Source organism: Cucumis melo, chromosome 12 (genome assembly GCF_025177605.1).
Source record: "Cucumis melo cultivar AY chromosome 12, USDA_Cmelo_AY_1.0, whole genome shotgun sequence".
Lineage (NCBI taxonomy): Eukaryota > Viridiplantae > Streptophyta > Magnoliopsida > Cucurbitales > Cucurbitaceae > Cucumis > Cucumis melo.
This window is the reverse complement of record NC_066868.1, coordinates 17284601-17306841: the sequence shown is the minus strand read 5'-3', so window position 1 is coordinate 17306841 and position 22241 is coordinate 17284601. Positions and strand designations below refer to the sequence as shown.

Here is a 22241-nt window from a genome sequence, read left to right as displayed (position 1 = left end):
AATTGAGAAGTAAGCTTGAAGAAGCAAAATGATTAATTAAAAAACAATAAAGAACAACAGAGTTGCATGCCGAACAAATGAAAGAAAATGTTCGACAAATAGTTGAAGCTACCCAACATATGGAACAAATGAAAAAGATGCTTGAGGAAATGAGTCGAGCATACAGAAGACCTTGAACACTTCGGGTATGTATTTTTTAACTTTTAAGTTGTTTAATTTGTCGTCGGTGATATATATCTAAATTTAATTTTATGTCATTGTAGGATTGAACTTGTTCGAATATGCCATCCGCGACGCTTAGGAGATAGTGTGTTTTTCTTTTTTAAGTAATTACTTCAAATAGTTTAAAAAATTTGTAATTTTTTTGAATATTTGGATTTAGTTTCTAATTATATAAATTACAATTTGGTATTTTATTAATTTTGTGTTTGTTATCTTTTATAATTTTATTGAATTTAAATCGAATCAGTACCCAAAAAAGTACCTCTCGATAAAAAAAATTCAATATAATAATTGAAAAAATATATATAAAAATATCTCCTTATGCACAAACGACGTCAAAATAATGCCCTTCCCCTAACATCATGAGCAATGCGTTTAGGCAAGTTTTTTTAACGTCGCGTCAGGAGAAAGGTACTCCCAACGCAGGGAGAGGACGTTGGAAGTCCCCCACTTCGACGTGCTCCAGCTATCAGCATTGACAGCATCGGGAGTAAAGCATTCGTGATGCAGTTTTGTTTGCGCGTCGAAAATTCCGCCCCTAACGTCGTACTGTCGACTATCTTTCTAACGACACAATGTACGTCAGGAGATTCTTTCTAGATGCATATGGGTATAAATGTCAACGGCAAACGGCGTCAGGAGATCCCCGATTTCTTGTAGTAGAAGAAGCAACTGAAACCTCTAAAAGTGTATTCACAACATAGACAACTAGAGATTGTAAATTGATCATTCTTAACCACAGTCAAAAACCAAAATATATCTTTATCTTCAAGAATCTTAACAATATGTGAACCCCCATAGTACCCAAATTCAATAAAACTGAAAATTCAACATGTGAATTAAGTTGAAGTTCATTTTATATTAACTTAACAAAATTAAAGACTTAAATGCCATCACTTCTTCCACTAAAACACCAATAGTTTGGTAACCTTCATAACATTGTTGATCATTCCATTATCCACTGTGGAAAAAACTATTGGAAGTTTAACCATAACTATAAAATGCTGCAAAAAAATTAACACCTAAATTAAATTATAACTAAAATAGTAATCTAATAGCAATTACATGACAATCATATAGAAATTAGATGTCTAACAGATAGAAATCAAACTCCAATTAGATAAAAATTAGATGTCAATCAAAAATCAAAATTTAAACTATGTACATATCCTTACTTTCATTAGAAAGTCTTACTATTAATTGAAAACATCTACAAACTACAAACATAATGTAACGCCCTGAGTTTAGGAGGGGGGCATGAATAAACTGATATCACATCTGAATGAGAGAGATCCTGAGGACATGAAAGTAAAGTTAAGAAAGACTTAAAAGAATTAAAAGTTACTATCTATCCCAAGAAGGTGAACCTTCCATTTTGGTGGCTCGATCATAGAAACTCCAATATTAAGCGTGCTTAGCATGAAACGATTTTAAATTAGGTGAGCTATTGAAAATTTTCCTAAAATGATTGTGAGTGAGAACAAAGCATGCTGAAAGGACTCATGTTGGTTTGTGGGGACACCTGTCACTATAAGAAGCTAAGAATGATGTGTCAAGTCACGAGGGATGCAAGGGAATATATGGGATACGAATTCTAAATCATGGCCTAAATTCTGGGCCTGGGGCATTAAAGATGGCATCAGAGTGAAACCTTTCTCAGTAAGAAGTAGTTCGAGTATAAACCAAGCGGAAGCTGGTGGGGACATGTAACGCCCTGAATTTAGGAGAGGGACATGAATAAACCAAGAACACATTTGAATGAGACATGTTAAGAAAGACTTAAAAAAATTAAAAGTTACTATTTATACTAACAAGGTGAACCTTCCATTTCGGTGGCTCGATCATAGAAACTCCAATATCAAGTGTGCTTAGCTCGGAACGATTCTAAGTTGGGAGACCTCTTGGAAATTTTCCTAGAATGCATGTGAGTGAGGATAAAGCATGCTGAAAGGACTCGTGTTGGTTTGTGGGGACAACTTTCCCTCTAATAAGCTAAGAATGTTGTTGCCAGGTCATAGAGGATGCAAGAGAATGACGAGGATTCGAATTTCGAATCCTGGTTCGAATCCTGGGCTGGAGGCGTTACACATAACCACAAACAAGATATGGAAACAAACAAAAATCCATCTAAAAACTACAAATAAGAGATAAGAAAAATTACCAATACAAGTTACAAGAAACAATGAAAAAAACCTTTAAAACGTGTAGTAGAAAAAAAATTTGCATAGAAAGAAATCAAATTGAAACCCCTCTCAAGATTGAAAAAAGCCCTAACTCAATAGGAAAAAAATCATAAACGAAACAAGAAGAAGAAGATGCTAAAATCAAAATCATCAAACACATAAATAAACAAAAAAGAAAAAAGAATATTACAAAAACAAAATTTTATAAATGCTTGAATCACGACACTAGCATGCATAACTTTTCTTTTGAACACAAATCAACAATTCTATACATGCTTTTTGTTATGAACTAAATTGCTAGAGATGTTTAGAATGACTTATAAAAAAATTTAAAAAATGCATTTAATTTAAACTTTTTTTTCTCTCCTTCAAATAAAAATACATAGTTGTTTGAAAACATTTTTCAAATGGGATTTTAGGTAAAAATTTGTTTGATTTGTTATATACTAAAAGTTTTTTTATAATTTTAAACAATACCAAAAGAATTTGATTTCATGGAGGTTTTGATAAGAGTTGACCAATAATCATTGAGGATGGTGGGTGGAGGTGGCCGACAATGGTAACTGAGTAACCAAAGGTTGGTGAAAGCGGTTGTCGGAAGTCAGTCGGCGATGTAGACGGTGGTTACCAAAAAATGATTGTTGGCAATTGGCTATAACAATTCCAAAAAATGATTAACAAAAGTAAATCGACAATGGTCACTAAAAAATGGTTGACGAAAGTCAATAGGCAACAATCATCAAGAAATGGTCAACAAAAGTTGCCCAACAGTGGTCACTACACAATAGTCAATAAAAGTTGGTTGACAACAGTAACTGAAAAATGATCGTCGGTAGTTCACTAGCAACAATTATTGAAAAATAGTCGACGAAAGTTGGTTGACAACGATCACTCATAAACGATCAACGAAAGTTAGCCGACGAAGGTCATAAAAAATGGTAGTAGGTAGTTTGCCAGCAAATGTTATCAAAAAATGATTTATGAAAAAGTTGGCTCGTAACGATCAATGAAAATGGATGACAAAAGTTGACCGGCAACAGTTATTGAAAAATTGTCGAGGAAAGTTGGCCAACAACTACCAGCAAACAACGATAGACAAAAGTTAATCGATAATGGTTACTAAAAAACGATTGTCGTTAGTTGGCCAACAACTGTTATCCAAAAACGATAATGAAAGTTGGCTGACAACAATCACTAAAAATGGTTGACGAAAGTTTACCGACAACAGTCACAGAAAAATCAACGAATATTGTGGCCACAATTGTCAAAAAGCAGTGACAAAGCTTACTCAGTGGTAATGCTGGAAAATATGACCGAAAGTTGACGACAATAGCTATTAAAGGTTGACCAACAGTTGTAACCAAAAATTGATTGGTGAAAGTTGGCTGACAAACATTCAATGAAAGAAGTAGTCAGAAGTTGACCGACAGTGGTCACCGAAAAGTAGTTGTCAAAAGTTAATCATCAACGATCGACAAAAACAATTGCCAAAAAAACGATGACTAGAGGTGTTCGTTAGAGACGATCAATGGTTGTTGATGGTGTACTAACAATAATCATTAGAAAATGATCTTAAAAGAATATCGTCGAAAGTTGGTTGGCAACAATTTGAAAGTGATTGTCAAAAAACAATGATAAAAAGATGTCAAAGACGGTCGTTGAAAACCAATTGTAAAATGTTAGTAGGTGCACTACTACAAAAACTGATTCTCTAACCGTCAAGAATGATTATTCTTGACGGTTTTAAAATCGTCATTGAATCCAGTGTCAAGAAAGACAAAGTTCTTGACAATTGTAAAAAACATCAAGAATTGTGAACGTTGAAAGTTTATAACCGTCAAGTATTCAATTTTTCATGACAGTTTAGAACCGTCAAGAGTATAAGTTTTAATGACAGTTAAGGACCGTCAAGAATGCGAGTACGAATGACAGAAACCGTCAAGAATACGAATATTCATGACATTTTAGAATCGTCAAGAGTGCATTTTTTCATGACATTTATTAACCGTCAAGAAAGTGATTGTTTATGACATTTTGTAACCGTCAAGAGTATTCTTTTTCATGACATTTAGGAACCGTTAAGAATATGCTTTTTAAATGACATTTGGCAACCGTCAAGAATTTCGTTGTTTATGACATTTGCAAACCGTCAAGAAATTTATTGTTTATGACATTTCAGAACTGTCAAGTAATTTTTCATTTTTTTAATTGTAATTTATTTATATTATTGTTCCTGTATTATGCTCCCATTGGCCCAAGAATTCAACTACATATAAACGACAAATATTCATCAAATGACAACTCTACATCATCTATTCATATCATTTCCAAAACTTTGCATCATATTCATATATCATTTACAAAACCAATATATTATATAAACAATTTCAGCAGGATTTCCAAGAATTGAACTAAACAGCCTCTAATTAACTAACTTAGTCCAAAAGTATATCATCCCCAAACCCTAAACCACAACAGAGTCTCAAAAGTATATCAATCAACCCCCCTCCCCCCTCCATATGAGCATTTCAAAAAACCAGCCATAAAAAATAAAGTTTCCTGTTTCAGAATGACAAATAAGTCCTAGATCGTATGTACGAACCCAAAAACTCAGCCAACTCAACCCGCACCTCATCTAACTCGGCCTGTGAGTATGGTTTTCGTGTATCAATTTGTAGACATGCAAAATAAATGAATAGTATTCATGAAAATTATTATACTCACAAAAGAAATAGTTTGATATATAACATACCGAATCTGAGATGACAATGCTTCCCCTATTTACAATTTCTCTCATATAATCATGACATAGTATCCACGCGCAGTGCTCCCGACTTGTAGTGGACACTATAAAAACAACAAATTAGAATAACTAACTAATCTTAATTGCTAGTAATCTACAAAATACAATGAATTTAAATATTTATACTTGCCTTTACTGTTCGCCATAAAGTTTGTTTCCTTAACTATTTTATTGTCAATACAATTGATACCTTAACTGAACTTACCCGGGATTAAAAGGAGCAAGAACTACTTGGTTTGCTTTTGACACCATCAATCTACTACATAAATTTTGAATTCGAGATTCTTGTGTGGTTCCAGAAAAGATTAGGGACGGATATACGAAGACATACTGCACATTTTCTTTCGAACAAAGAACGGATGAATACAAGTACCTACAAAATATATAAACTCATAAACGAGATACATAAATTTAGATGCAAAGAAATGAAATTGACTTACATCATATAGGCCACCACTGTAAACGTTTTGACTTCGTTCATGTTACAAAGATCAATGATATCCTCTTGAAGCACAGAACTCTTTCGACTAATATCAAAAATGTCAGCGGGTAGTGAAAAAGTGATGCTGGAATCTTTTTCCATTACCTTCTCAGCATATCTGAGAATCGACTTCAACGCTAATGGCAAAGTTGATGTCGACTCACTTACAACTTCTTTTTCCGTAGGCATTTTTATTAAGTCTCTCTCCTAATTCAAGAACATCCACATTCAGTAAGACGTACAATATTAGACATTCCAGTTTAATAGTGGATTACATACCTTCAAGACATCAAACTCTGGTTCATTCATCTTCATCACCTCCTTCCCTTTCTTTTCATTCTCTTTTGGTTTGTCCATCGATTTTACTTCTATTCTCTTACCCTTCTCTTCAATCCCCTCTAACATTATTGGCCTTGAACAACTCCCGTGTGCAGACAATGGTGTAGACAAGTTTGAGCGAATTTATGCCTCTAATTCACTAACTCGCCTTCAGGGTTCTTCATTCTCAAGTAGAATGTTTGCCTCATCTTTTGATGTTTTCTTAACTGAATGAAAGTACGTTGTTGGAGTAATGTATCCACCAACCCCACGCACACGACCATTGTGCTCTTTTGTACCCAATGCAGGTTAACACATCATTCGAATACTGTCTATTCACAGACGATGAACCTGTATTCATTGATATCTCATCCTAAAAAGATAGAAAAATTAATGAAAGTTATAGAAATGCTTGCTTGTGTAATGGATCATTGAAATGTGTGATTTACATGTAATGACTTACTATTTTATGGACGACGTGCTTAATGTCGTCGTTGTCGTACTGTCCTTGTTTGTTAACTCGAGCTTTCTTCCACATTTTAGCTCGATCAACATCAACTTCATTTGAACCCTCCTTCTTCATTCGAAAATATGGAGTTCAAGTGGTAAACATATTATAGAGACAAACTATAGAACATTTACATCAACCATAAACATAAAGATATAAACATATAAACATCTAATGACAAAAATGGGAGAGAGGAGTTCATAAACATAAAAACACCTAAACATATAAACATCTAATGAAAAAGCCTTACAAGAAACAAACAACCCCTCCCCCCCTCACTCAAGCAAATAGGAGCATTACACCAGATATCAAACCAAACAAGAAGGAAATAATATTAAACAGACATCCCAAAAATCTAATCCCTTAGGATATGGTCTAAAACAAATTCTATAAGGTTTCTTCGGCAACAAAGAAAGAACAAACTACAAAAATGGGAGTTTCCTCCTTAAACATCTAAACATCTTACCATTTCCTCCTTAAGATTGGCATACCCTTTCCTTGAGATTCTATGATTGTATTTATTCTTCGATCGTTTATCTTGTTGTAATTGTCTTTTTTCCTATATCCAAATGTATTTGTTAATGAGAAAGTAGCAAATATTCTTCTGAATGATTTTCATGTATAAAAGTTATTCATACCTAAAAGGTCTCGGATAACCTTGACCTTACAAACTCTTCCCAGTGATTTTGCTCAATGAAGGAATACTTTTTAGGTGGAACTTGAAGTAGTTGTGGTTCATCTTTATACAGCATGATGTATTTCGTTGTTAGCTAGTTCTTAAACTGATGAAACGAAATACCTGCAGTTTGGAGAACGTTTTTCCTAGATCTTGGATCAATGACGAATGCAGCCTAAATAATTAAAAGTACTTAATCAAGTGTCCATACAGCAAGAACATTATCAATATAATAAGCACATTAAAGTTATATATACCTCAACTGTAGTGAATATCTTATCTTTCAGTTGTGCAGGCACAATTTTCCAAGATGTATATGTGATAGGGACATGATAATGGGTTGCAGACTCTATGGAAGACTTTAACTTGGCTCCATTCTCACCAATAGGTGCTTCGTCTTCATTGTATCTCACCACCTTCTTGTCTCCCAAACTTCTAATGCGAGTTACATCAAACATAATAGTAGGTCCTCATCCTTGCTTCAACTCTTTTGGGATTTCATTTCTAGGATCAATCTCTTCAACTGTAGCATTCAACTCACCGATACCAAGTTCTTCATTAAAATCGTCCATATTATATTATGCGAAGGCTGTCAATCAAAATGAAGAAACAATTAGCATGATATACAAATTTTAAACAATAAATAATGAAATGAGATAAATGAACATAATAAACTTATGGTCTAGTTGTTTAAAATTTTGAAAACACATCATTATAATATTGTGTAGGTATCCATGTGCCTTCACAATCTGATCTTATGTACGTTGAGATATTGTCATCCAAGTCATTGTTAATCGACATCTGGCATATCATTGGGTATTCCTTCACACTGGAGTATTGTATCACCAAGTTCGTCATCATTATATCTATCTTCAAAGTCTCTTTATGGTGGAGTGAGTACAACTGATCATCTAACATCACTTGGATCCTCAACATAAAACACTTGCTTTGCTTGACTTGCTAGTATAAATGAGTCTGACTTGTGTCCTACTCTATTTAAATCAACTAAAACATAACTAAGTTCATCAATCCGAACATCACCACTATTCTGAACCCAATCGCATTTAAACACCGAAACATTAAACGTATTATAATTGAGTTCCCATATCTCTTGTATCACTCCATAGAATGACATATCTCCAATGATGGGATTTTTATCTTTAGAACTAGACACTTACATTGTTTTTTCAACTAAGCTAACTCCACTATTTTGTACACTTTGATCCTTCTCAGAAGATTTTATGTGATAGCGACATTCGTTTATTGCATAACCACTATATGTAATAACAAAAGGATGAGCGCCATGAGCAATCCACCTTAAGTTATCTGAAACTCCAGTATTTCCAACTTCAAGCTCAGTTGATACCTACCATGAGAATTCTTATTTTAAGTTCAACACATAACATGTATAACTAAATTACAAGGTTCATCACTATACCTCTTCTCGTAGCCAATGTATAAATGTTCGATTATGTTCCTCTTGAAGCCATTTCTGATTTTTAGACTTATTCCGATATTGTAGTTGCAAAGTTTTCATATATTTTATTTGTAGTCATCATTCAAACATTGTAATATAGTTAGATTAATTATATAAAAGTCAATGAAACAATGAAGAAAGCTATGAATAAACTTACTCCATATATGGTTGGACATCAATTGTATTTTCCAAGACATACCGATGAGCTTGATGTAGAAGTTCTTGTTCAGGTTTGAATGGAACTCTCATGGACAACGGCCTACCAATGTTTGAAGTGTCTAAATGGTCTTGTGACTTGCGAGTCCCAAGTCCAATAGGATTTACTCCATATATGAAATTAGAACAAAATTCAATAGCTTCTTCTATTATATTACTTTCAACAATACAACCATCTGGAGGATATCTATTCTTCACAGAGTTTTTGATGACTTTCATGAATCTTTCAAAGGGAAACATCTATCGAAGATATATAGGGCCATAAAGTTTGACTTCCCTAACTATGTGTACTGTGAGATGAATCATGATTGTGAAGAATGAAGGGGGAAAATACTTTTCAAATAAATACAATGTCACCACAATATCTTCTTCTAACTTGTCTAATTGTTGTCCATCTAACACCTTGTTATAGCATAATTGAAAAAGATGCACAACCTAGTTATAGCATAACGAACATGTTTCGGTAGCATCGATCTTATCGCAATGGAAAACAACTGTTGTATGAGCACATGACAATCGTGAGATTTTAAACTATTAAGTTTTAAATTTGTCATTGACACAAGGTTTCTAATATTGGAAGAGTAACCTTCGAGAACCTTTATTTTTGACAAAGTCTTCAAAACACATCATTTTTCTTCCTTTGTAAAAGTATAACACGTAGGAGGAATTAATATTTTCTTCTCACTACTAATAGGGGCAAGCTCTGGTCGAAGTTTTAGATCAACTAAATCGCGTCTAGCATTCAACCCATCCTTACTTTTACCAGGAATATCAAGAAGTGTACCTAAGATATTCATGCAAACATTTTTTTCGATGTGCATCACATTTAAACAATGTCTAACATGAAGATCTTTCCAGTATGGCAACTCAAAAAAGGAAGATAACATATTCCAACAAATCTTTTCACTTTTGTTCATCGATAGGTTCTTATGTATCTTCTTTCCTTTAAGAAATTCAAGATCGTTCAATTCTAAGTACACATCCTCCCCAAAAAGTGGTTCTGGAATTGTACCTAAGTTCTTTTTTACCGTTGAATGACTTTTTTTGTCGTCGATACGGATGATCGCGTGCTAGAAATCTTCGATGTCCTAGGTATGCTATTTTCTTTCCATATCGTAACCTTATAGAATTTGTACTATCTCCTCAAATTGGGCATGCCTTATATACCCTTTAACACAACATCCACTGAGATTACCATATGCAGGAAAATCATTGATTGTCCATAACAAAATCGACCTTAAGTTGAAGACTTCTTCTCGATAAGCATCATAACATTCAACACCATTTTTCCATAAAGGTTTTAAGTCTTCAATTAGTGGTGCTAAGTACGTGCCTATATCATCCTCCGATTGTTTTGGCCCTGAAATTAGCATTGATAACATCATGTACTTTCTTTTCATACACAACTATGGTGGAAGATTATAAATAACCATCACTATCGGCCAACAACTGTATTTAGAACTCATGTCACCATGAGGATCTACTCCATCGGCTGACAATGCTAAACGAAGATTTCTAGGTTCAGAACCAAAGTCTGGCCATTTAAAGTCTACTAACTTCCATGCTGGAGAGTCTACTGGATGTTGTAACTTACCATCCTTAATTCTTTCACTAACATGCCAAGTCAGGTTTTCAACACATTCAATACTTCTAAATAGCCTTTTAAATCGTGGAATGGATGGGAAATACCATATCACTTTTGAGGGAATTTTCTTCCTCTCTTCATTTCTTTCCTATAAAGACTAAAATTATTAGGGCATGCATGAATCTTTTCATATTTCATTTCTAATGCACCTAATGTTTTCTTTGCTTCGTACAACGACTTTGGGAGTTCATTGGTAGTTGGCAGAATTTCCTTCAAAGTTTTAAGTAATTCTGAAAAACTGGTATCACTCCATCCATACCTAACTTTTAAATTATACAATTTAACTAGAATAGACAACTTGGTGTACTTTTTGCATCCTTCGTACAATGGTTTTTCAGAATCAATAAGCAACTTCTCAAATCCATTTGGATCTTTTGAATACTCCTCATGAGTAACTTCAATCATTTCTTTTATACTTCCAACATCATTCTCTTCACATGTATGTGTGTCAAACTTTGAAGATTCTCCATAGAAAGATGAGTTAGGAAGTTCTTCACCATGCCAAAACCAAATTTTATAACTTTCATCAATATCATTAATAAATGATCTCTAACACTCTTTCTACTATGTTTTTCACAATTCCCACATTTCAAACAAGGACAATGAATGTAGGAGGTACTTGTATTCAAAAATCCAAATTTGATGAAATTTTCCACACCCAACTCATATTCTTTGGATAATCTACTTTTGTGCATCCATGATTTATCCATAATTGTAAATCTATTGACAAATAAAGTAAATTAAATTAGTTTAAAAAGTCTTGTTGAGATAATTAAAAGAAAAAACAAATATGGAGATTAAACAACATTCGCTTAATAAGACTAAAACAAACGATAATCCCTAAACTATTACTTCGTGACAATATATAAATTTTGTTCTCTAACTATTACTTTGTAATTTGTTTTTCCTATGTAAATAATCTATATACATAATTGTGGTAACAAAAAAGGTTAATTAATAGGAATAATGGGTACAAATACAACTAATTCATAAGGATGAACAAACTAATTCTACCATTTAAGTAGTTCCTTTCCTAACAGATACACCAAGGATAATAATTCAAACACTTTATGTAACGACCCGAACTTTTTAAACTAAGTTAAGGTCATTACTAAAAAGGTAAACATCAAAAGACACTTTTTTAAAAGAGGATAACTAAAATCTTTATAAAATTAATATCAAAACGTTCACGAAAAACATAAAAATTATCAAAATTAAAGAAAATAATTTGAAAACGTGACCCGCGGGTTCTAACAATTTTAAGGAACTAAAAACAAATAAATAGAATAAAATCTTTAAGTAAAATGGTTAAAATTTGAGAATACTGAAAGACATATAAATGAGTGCGGAAGCTGAACTGTGTCCCCATATGGCATGCCACGGATCCCTCGCTATCGCTCGCCAGCTTCTTAAGTTCTTTACCTTAACCTGAAATATTAAACATAGGAAAGAGTGAGTATATAAATATACTCAGTAAGGGACCCACTACTAGTCCCGCTAGGTGATCTGTTAACTTTTCGTTAGAAACATAATCATAACGTTGTGTGTCCAATGGAGCACACCTGAGTGAGTGAGACCTTACGAACACCCCTAAATCGTGCGAGTGATCCCGAAGGAACACCCCTAGTTGTGCGAATGATCGCAGGTACACACTCCATAAACATATATGTAATACGTAGGTACACCCCTAATCGTGCGAGTGGTCCCGTCGGAACACCCCTAGTCGTGCGAGTGACCTCGTACACACTCCATAAACATATATGTAATACGTAGGTACACCCCTAATCGTGCGAGTGATCCCGTCGGAACACCCCTAGTCGTGCGAGTGACCTCGTATACACAATATAACTGTCCCCTAACCGTGCATGTGATCCGTAGGTACACCCCTAAATTGTGCGAGTGATCCCGTGGGAAAACTCCTAGTCGTGCGAGTGACCCCATAGATAGGACCACAATACAGGTGGGGTAAAAAGCTTAACAGACAAAGTTAACAGACACACCATAACCCAAAGCATGTAACATCATTATAAACATCATAACATGACATGAATATTAATCACAACGTCCTTATTCATGTGATTAATATATCGTGTATCATAAACATCATAAACATACCAGTCATCATCGTCAATCATAGTATCAGTCATCATCATCAATTTCAATATCAATCATCATAAACACAATATCAATCATCATCTATAGCATCACATTATGCATCTTAGCTACCATCAATGCATAATCATAATTACATGCGGTCTCTTAAATTCAGTTCGAAGGTCTAGTAGGAGAATCTCTTACCTGGAGATTTTAGCCAAACAAAGTACTCCCTATCTGACAGTAAAAATTCTCCAATCAACTTGATTCTAATCATAAAAGGAAAATTCAGTATCTCAATTAATGAAATTAGCAACTGGCTAACATCCAAAATTTTCCCAAATTAATTAACTTTAAAAAAAAGGGTTGAAACCAATTCGACCTTTATTGGGAAAAATCCAAGATTTAAATCTTAAAAATTAGCCAATTGAATCTTTAAAGAAACCCCCAAATAGATCTAAAATTAAATTAATAAAATATTAATTTAATTTCATTGGCTTACCAAGGTTACTCAAATGGAGGTTGAAAAATCCTCTTATCCTTGATGGAAAAATACATCACTTTAAATCCTCAAGCTTCCAAAGAGACCAATCTTAACTCCAACTGATGAGGCAGCGACAGTAGAGGGTTATCTTAGAGAAGAAGATGAAGAACCTTTTTCTTTTTCCTTTACTTTCCAACTTAAGCATTCCAATCTATTTATAGACCCAAATAATAACAATAATAATTATTATTATTATTTCCTTTTCCTTTTCCTTTTAGGATATATATATATATATATATATATATATATATATATATATATATATTATAATAACAATAATATTTATTATTATTATTTTCTTTTCCTTTTCCTTTTAGGATACATATATAATACCAAAAAAATATACATATATCTTTATTCCCATTATCTCTCCTAAATAAATGCCTTAATCTTAGGCATTTATAACCATTAATAATAATAATAATACTTCTTTATTATTATTATTTTTCTCTCACCAAAATCTACAATAAATATATATTTATTTAAACCATCATAAATATATATCTTTTTTTGTCCAATCAAATCAACCATCTCTTTCCTCATGGATTATCTTCTTTTCCAAATAAATATAATTATATTCAATAATATAATTAACTTCACTTTTTCAAATTATTAATTAAATATATATATTCATATATATATACTCAATTAAATCCAAGTCCACCAAAACTAACTTTTCCCTCCAAAATCTCAAATTAACTTAAATTCTCAATTAATTTAATCAATCAAATCTTTTCCAATAAATCACTTATAACTTCCAACATGAATTATCTTAACCCAACCATAGCAACTCCACTCCTTAATCAAGATTTAACTTTCAATAATTAATTATCTTCTACAATAATCAATTATTATTTATCTTTCTCCAAAATACAATTATTTTTTCCTTAAATAATTATATTTCAACAAATATAATTATCTTTTCCTTTAACATAATAATTATATATATATTTCCACATATACATATAATTATTAAATCTCCAACAAACTTTCCACCCCACAATTTAATTAAATAACATCCATAATTATTTAATTAAATTCAACTTCAACAACACTAAAAATCCACAACTTTACTTAATTATCTTAACTTACTATTTAATCAAAAACTCAACAAACACCCCATGCCAAAACCTCTAATTAGTTAAATATTCATCCAACAAATATTTAATTAATTTCAATTCCCACATAAATTAAATAATTCCCATTAAATGAATTCAAAATAACGTCCAATAAATTATCTTAATTTTTGGGGCGTTACACTTTACTCGGTAAAATACTTAAGTAAATCTAAGACACGTATCTAAGGAAGAAATAAATCAAATTCATATTACGATTCTATCAAGTCTCAATTGGTATTGATCATCTGATAGGAACTAAGGAATGTTGCTTTGGTTAATTGCTGCAAATGGATAACTAACTCAGCTTTTCCCCTAAACCATCTCTTGTTGCATCTTTTCTATTTTTCTCCTCCAAACAAAAATATATCATTAAACTCCTCCAAAAATATCTTCATTCACTCTTTTTTTTTTTCTCCGAATCAAAGAAGATTAATATATTTAAAATGTCAAACGTTATATCTTTGGTCTATACCATAGTTCATTTATCCCCCAAGTCTATTATATCCACACAAAATCTATTATATCCATACAAGATCTATTATATCCACACAAGATCTCCAAAATGATATTTGGTCTATACCATAGTTCATTAACTACAAGAATTTTGGCCTTTAATGTCGGTTTAAAACCGACATTAAAGGCCTTTAATGTCACTTGGCAACCGACATCTTTGCGAGCGTTATTAAAGGCCTTTAATGTCGGTTGGGCTTTAATGTCGGTTTAAAAACGACATTAAAGGCCTCTTTAATGTCGGTTTAAAAACGACATTAAAGGCCTTTAATGTCGGTTTTCAACCGACATCTTTGATAGTGTTATTGAAGCCCTTTAATGTCGGTTTGGCTTTAATGTCGGTTTAAAACCGACATTAAAGAGGCCAATAATGTCAGTTTAAAACCGACATCAAAGGCTTGTTTTTGTCCATTTTTAGAAATTTATATTTATTTAATTGTTGTATTATTGTCCATTTTTTATAAACCAACATTGAATCCAACAAGTGAAATTAACTACAAACTTGAAACTACAAGTCACATTACGTAGGAAACCATATTATTCAAGTCTGATTCCACCAACAATGAAAATGCTATTAGCACTTGCACATAAATCCCATTCATATCTTAAAGCAACAATAAATCCCATTCATATCTTAAAGCACATAAATCCCATATTATTCAAGTCTGATTCCACCAACAATGAAAACACGCTTGTAAAATTAACTGCAACCAAACAGAATTATATAAATTCAAAGATCACGACATTTTAAAGGTCTCGAAAATGCTTCTTCAAACAATTATTAATATTGGAAACAGGCACCAAATGCAGCAAGGGCTTGACATTCCTCTTCCTGAACTGTAGCAACCGAGCTCGAATAACCTGAAACCAAGTCACTCAAGAATCAGCTAAGAAAAATGACTATAAAAACCACACCACAGTTCACAGCATCAAAGAGAGAAAAGGACAAATGAACAGTAGTTCAGTTTGGGATAATGGTGAATCTCGGTTAAACTTTAGAGTAATGCCCATGTTTGATTAAACAAAATTGCAGTATAATGAATGGAAGACATGAAATTTTAAAACTAACTAATATATGTGTTTCTCACACTGACACACAAATACAGATAAATTTTTACAGGTAACAGAAGATATTATTAACAGGGCCAAAGTACAAAAAATGGGAGATGAGATGCCTAACAAGACCAATTAAACTAATGCAATAAGATCTACACAGCAAACAGTTAAAAGAAAATTAAACTAAAATCTAACAGCTTACAAGCATAAGGCCAGGAACAATCCCTTTATAAAGAGCAGCAAAACCTTCCTCTCTCAAAATGGTTAGATAAAGTACTTAAGATTCTCACCTTCTATAAAGAAGAAGAAAACATAGTCGCTTGACGGAGAAAGGTTCAACAAGCAATGAAAAGAAGAGCAACAACAAAAGCCCTTAGAAAGGTCAAGGCCCCAGGGACAAAAGCCCCTCCTCTGCGGTCTAAACTCATACTCCCCAATCAAAGACAAGAGAACCATGATATCAATCATTTCCCTATCGATAAATGATGACAAGACTAAACCAATAAAGAGTAAGAGCTCCCAGGACGAATAACAACATCAACCATTGACCGAATTTTCATAGAACTCAGGTAGTATCAACAACAATACAATGTAGTAACATAAATGAATAACCATTGAGTTCTTGAGAACACTTCAACTTTTATACATTTGAATTTGACAACAAATAATTCGAATTTCTTTCATAGGTATATTGAACCTTTAGCTATTTTCCATTGAAGATTTATATATGCAGTTATATCAATTTCGAGAAAAGCCTACCCTAGTCTACATAGGTCAGGCAGTTGAAAAACTAAACTAACAGTTCTCGAATTTATAAATTAGACCTAATCTTCAAGAATTCAACAATGTAGGTCATAAAAGAATTTTTTCTGTGTTTCATAAACAAAGTAATGAAACCAGTTAATATCTAAGATTCAGACACTTCAGAATATAAAGTGGCATTGTTCAAGATAAATGAATGAGAATAAGTTCACCATCTCAAGGCCATCTTGATTGGTGTTGTAAGGCAAGAGGTAAAAACATCTGCAGGAAATTCAGCTCTTTGGGGAAGAGTTTCATGTGATTCACATGCTGCAAGCAAAATGCAGTCCCTCGTTAATCCAGAGGGATCGTGAAGCTATAAAAAAGAATGATATTGATGTAATTAAGAGTATGAACATCATGAATCTTATGAAAAGAAAATGAAAAATATCACTCCTGATGATGATAAATTAGTACAGATAAAATAAATACAAAGACAGTAAGTACCTCAGTGAAGGCATTGACTATCATCCCAGCAGCAGAACAGTCGAACACGTAAATGGAAGGTGTCTTCAACCATGAATCCAGATCACTAATAGGTAAGGGGATATACTGGGTATAACTCTGCACCATGAAAAATCGTGAGAATAAGACAATAACAGACATTAACAAAAAAAAAAACTATAATATATGAATATATAGACCTTGTTAAAAAGCCAAATTTCACCACTAGCTGTTGGCTTTGGAACACCATGTCCGTTATAATGGAAGAGAACCCGTTCAGTCTTTGCATACTTGCGACATGTACTACAAAGCTTTTTTACCTCTTCCACAGTGGGATCCAGCTGAACTTTATAACGGGCCTGCATACACATCATCAAGTTAGGATATAGACTAGCAATACAGTAAATCAGACAAAGTTCTGGGCATAATGGTCTCCACCCTGGGTTGCCACCTCTCATACTGTACACTTAATGTTTTTCCAATACTTTCAAGTGCTTTTTGGGGTGCCATAGAAAACGGATCTGCAACAAGATTAAAAAAAGAATTAACAGACCTAAAAGACAACTTTAAAGAAGATAAAGTGCATATGTTTAACTGGAACCAGAACTGAAATGTGAAATCCTAATTCCTATCAGACAATTTGAATCCTTTCCTCTCTAGGTAATCAAATGCATTGCAATAATTCAATGAAAATGCAATGATATGGAAAAAAACACAAAAACAGCAACCACAGGAAGATAGTGCAAAGGTAGACCTAAGACCAATAGTAAAAATGAGAAATAAAAGAGCCGAAAACATCAGTGTTTATGTTTAATACTTGGTGTATAAAAGATACACCTCATAAAAATTCCAGAGAACAAATGCGATGAAAACAAGTAATGAACATCCTTATTCCTTAGGAGTACGGAAAAAAACATAACCAGATTGGACTTAATAATTTATAGGATCCAACCCACATTCGTCTACGATAGTATTTCCAATCATTGCAATTTGAATGGCATATGGTAATTGGTTTGTTAAACAGAAAATCATTAAGATGAAAAAATTAGGGGTCGTTTGATTTAAGGTTTTATAAATGCCAGGGAATTAAGAATGTTGGGGAATATGATACCTGGGATATAAGGAAATAGTGTTTGGTTAAATGGCAATGGTATCCAATTTTCTAGGAATAAATCTCCAATTTACATATAGAAAAGTTGTGATTCTTTTTTTAATTTGTGCAAGTAGTTATCAGAAATTTAACTTCCACGTAATAGCTGTCTTTCCCATGTTCTTGGCAAAAGCATTTACATCAGGGGCTGTGATTTTATCCAAGCAGTGAGAAAATAGTGGGGAAGGATTTGGATTTGGAGATTTGGAGATTTTGGTTAGGAAAATGAGGAAGGACATTTGAAATAGATAAAGCCCAGGTTTTGTCATCAAATCACATCTAAAACTTAACTCATTCAAATTCTTCAAAATAAATAAAACAAAAACAAATAGATTTAATGATTGCATCAGACGTTTTTTTTGTAGAAAAAAGAAAAGAAGCCCTAGAAGGCCTTGAAAAGGTGAAGGCAAAGAAGAAGGAAGAAGAGTGATGGCAAGAAAAGCCAGCAGCATGGAGGACGAGAAGAAGCAAAAGTTGAAGAAGAAGAAAGTAATCGATTAAAAAATCAGTGACAAAGAAAAAGAGTAACTGAAAAGGAAGGAATTTTCTAAAACCCACCATTTTATAAGGTAAAAGAAAATCCAACTTCAACTTCATTATGGATGCATTGGAAAATGATTTTCCCAGGAAAGTAAAACAAAACCATGAAAAAAAACACAGGCTTCAAATGCCCGTGCCCATTCCCCCCTCCAAAATCCCCCAGCCAAATGCACCCTTAGTGAAATACGATAATCACATAAAACTCAAATAAAAGCAAAAGTTCAAGAAAAAGAGTACTAATGGTGTAAAATATCTACCTATCCAGCACTCCATTCTGGCACAAGGTGAAATCTTAATTACATCAGGTGGATCAACACTAATATTTAAACATAATGGAAGAGAACCCGTTCAGTCTTTGCATACTTGCGACATGTACTACAAAGCTTTTTTACCTCTTCCACAGTGGGATCCAGCTGAACTTTATAACGGGCCTGCATACACATCATCAAGTTAGGATATAGACTAGCAATACAGTAAATCAGACAAAGTTCTGGGCATAATGGTCTCCACCCTGGGTTGCCACCTCTCATACTGTACACTCAATGTTTTTCCAATACTTTCAAGTGCTTTTTGGGGTGCCATAGAAAACGGATCTGCAACAAGAATCTGAAAATTAACAAACATGTTTGATGCTCACAGCTTCACATTTTGAGAAAAAAGAAAATGTTGGTGATAAATCAGTATCCGCAAACCCCATGAAACTGAAAATTAGTCTTTCAAAAGAATTAAGTTTACACAAAGCAACATACAGTGATGAAAGAGTAAGCAAAATTCCCAATTCAAACTTACCATTCTTTTCGTCGACAACCCCAAAGCAAAAAACCCCAAAGCAACATCAGTGTTTGAAGAAAGTGAGGAGTGACGGCGGTGGTGGCGGGCACGAGCTGGGCACGAGGGACGATGGTGGTGGTGGTGCCAGCGACTCTTCGGAGAAGAAAGGGAAGATTGTTAGATGAGAATGAGGAGTGAAGAAGAAATTGGAAGGATGAAATCGTGTGGGTGATTGAGAAAGAGTAAAGTAAGAGAGAGAAAGTCATTTTTTATAAAATAAAAAATTAAAATTAAAATTAAAAAGGAGCTTTAATGTCGCTTTTCAAAACACGGATGTTTAATGTCGGTTTTAAACCGACATTAAAGCTCCAGCTTTAATGTCGGCTTAAAACCGACATTAAACATCCGCATTTTCAAAAACGACATTAGAGCTCTTTTTTCATTTTTTCCAACCGACATTAAAGGCCAGATTTGTTCTAGTGATTTGTCCTAACCTACTACACTTTTCTAATTCCATATAAGTCATAAACAATGAAGCTACAATTGACTTTTGAGCCTCATCTTCCAAGCTAATACACTAAACACTGATCAATTCCACAAACTGCACAAATCTAATTAGTTTCTTTCATAATTTCAAATGTAACACTTTTTATTATTTAGAGGACATTTTGCAAAACAAATACCTCTAAAGTTGAACGATAAATACAATTATAGATCCAAAGTTTTAAGTGTTAATTAGGTTATGGTTTGAGAATAATTTTGTGGAGTAATGAAATAGATTTAAGTAAGGAAAAGGTGAAGAAAGGGATGGATGATGTCGGGGTAAGTGTCAGCATAATCTAATAATATAGCCCAATCGCTAATATACTACAAACATGTCGAATTAAAACTCAAATGCACAACCTATAATATATATAGGATAAATTACCAGAATCCGGCGACGTTGGGTAAGCTTTTCAGGTGGGACTGTGGCGGCGCACACGGTTGTGAAGAATCAACGGATTCGGCAGTGAATATTCGACGGAGGGGTTCTTTGGTAGAGGCATTTTCGACGTTCTTTGGCGCAAGGGTCGTGGGTCGACGGCGTTCTTTGAGTTCTTCGACGGAGGCATCGTGGTTCTTCAAGTTCTTCGACGTTATTCAATAGAGGAGTCGTGGGTCGACAACGTTCTTTAGCGAAGGGGTTCTTCGCCGGAGGGGTTATCGTCGAAGGGGTTTTTAGCAGTTCGGCACAATGCGGGGGCGTGGGTCTTTGTGAGAGAGATGGGAGTGAGGGGCACGGGAGGGAAAATTGGGGGTTTAGTTTTTTTATAAAAAATGAAATTACTTTTTTATTTAAAAAGTTAAAAGAAATTAGGTTTTTTTAAAAAAAAAAAAAGAAATTATTTTTTTATTTTTTCAATTATTTAGTAATTCTTGATGTTTCTGAAACGTCAAGGAAAATCCTCTTACTTGACGTTTTAAAAATGTCAAGAAATTTTAAAATGTCTACTCTCCGCCTTTTCATTAAAAGTCTTGACGTTTTAAAACGTCAAGATTTTAATCGGTATTTTTTGACGTTTTCAAAATGTCAAGTATAATTACATATTATTTGACGTTTGAAAAACGTCAAGAATGTCGATTTTATAAAAATTCTTGGCGTTTTGAAAACGTCAAGAATTTAGAAGATAATCCTTGACAGTTTCTAACAATAAAAAAAAAGTTCATATTTCTTGACGGTTTAAAACTGTCAAGAATTCTAAAAATTGCCTACCCTCCGCCTTTTCATCAAAATTCTTGACGGTTTTCCTATTAAACCACCCCTTTCTTGACGTTTTTACCAAAAATCGTCAAGAAAAAAAAAGCAACCGTCAAGAAAGCCTCTTTTTCTAGTAGTGGTGGGAGACATTGAAAAATTTTCTTTTGAAGTTGGTTGGCAATGGTTGTAAAAAAAAGATGTTGGAGATTGGCCAACAACAGTTGTCAAAAAATAATAGATGGAAGTTAATTGTTAGTGATCGACAACAAACAGTAGTAAAAAAAGTGACAAGAGATTCACCGACAACGGTCAATGGTGGTCGCTAGTTGTTTTACAAAGGCCGCTAGAAAATGATCACCTGAAGTCCGGATGATGGTCAGAAGCACTTTGAGACAAATCCTAGAGAAAGTTTGGTTATTGATGATTTTGAGAAAAATGGTGGTGGAGGTTCACTAGTGACAATTAGTCGGAGACGTTGGTCGATTATAATCAGTGAAGATGCTTGTAGAAGGTTGGTTGGGGAAGATAACTTAAGGTGGTGGTCCAAGTGTTTCATACAAATTAGGAAGATTAACTATTAAACACTCAAAATTTATTTTTCAGAAAATTGGCTTTAAATGTTTATATCCTAAACCACATTATTTAATAAACTTGTTTTTTAAAATCTATTTTAGGTGGTTACCAAAGACATGAAGGTTTTTCAAAACAACTTGTTTTTTTTTTTAATTTTATCACTTGAAAATGAAATCCAAACATACTCTTAATCTCTATATTGATTGATATTCGATCAGTATTTGAATTTCTACAAAAAGGTTTGAACATAACTCAACTAACTATAGTATTTGTATTACTAACTTCGAGGTTTGGTGTTTGATTTTTCCATCAAACGTATTTATTTAATTGAATGCTTTTGGAAGAAAAAAATGTAAATTACTTTTGTTTAGAA

At 33.3% G+C, this 22241-nt stretch overlaps 1 protein-coding gene across 8 annotated transcripts; it reads right to left on the bottom strand.

Annotated features, from left to right (window-relative positions):
• Nucleotides 1–15396: 15396 nt before the first annotated feature.
• Nucleotides 15397–19795, bottom strand: LOC127144262 (regulatory-associated protein of TOR 1-like). Of its 8 annotated transcripts, none has more exons than XM_051079964.1 (9): nucleotides 19576–19795; nucleotides 19310–19392; nucleotides 19179–19217; nucleotides 19044–19102; nucleotides 17535–17617; nucleotides 17297–17455; nucleotides 17100–17216; nucleotides 16826–16968; nucleotides 15397–15656 (listed from the first exon to the last, which is right to left on the bottom strand). In XM_051079964.1, the coding sequence occupies exons 1-9, from the start codon at nucleotides 19576–19578 to the stop codon at nucleotides 15566–15568; spliced, it is 777 nt and encodes a 258-aa protein (XP_050935921.1). In that variant the 5' UTR covers nucleotides 19579–19795; the 3' UTR covers nucleotides 15397–15565. The 8 variants fall into 8 exon arrangements, with proteins under 8 accessions (XP_050935921.1, XP_050935922.1, XP_050935925.1 ...); XM_051079965.1 differs by having other exon boundaries at nucleotides 19310–19379; nucleotides 19576–19794; XM_051079968.1 differs by having other exon boundaries at nucleotides 19297–19392; nucleotides 19576–19793.
• Nucleotides 19796–22241: the final 2446 nt, after the last annotated feature.

Coding starts and splice junctions, on each gene's coding strand:
- LOC127144262 (XM_051079964.1), bottom strand. Junction 19,218..19,309: donor TTGAGTGTACAGTATGAGAG/GTGGCAACCCAG, acceptor ATGTGTATGCAG/GCCCGTTATAAAGTTCAGCT. Junction 15,657..16,825: donor ATCAAGATGGCCTTGAGATG/GTGAACTTATTC, acceptor ACTTGGTTTCAG/GTTATTCGAGCTCGGTTGCT.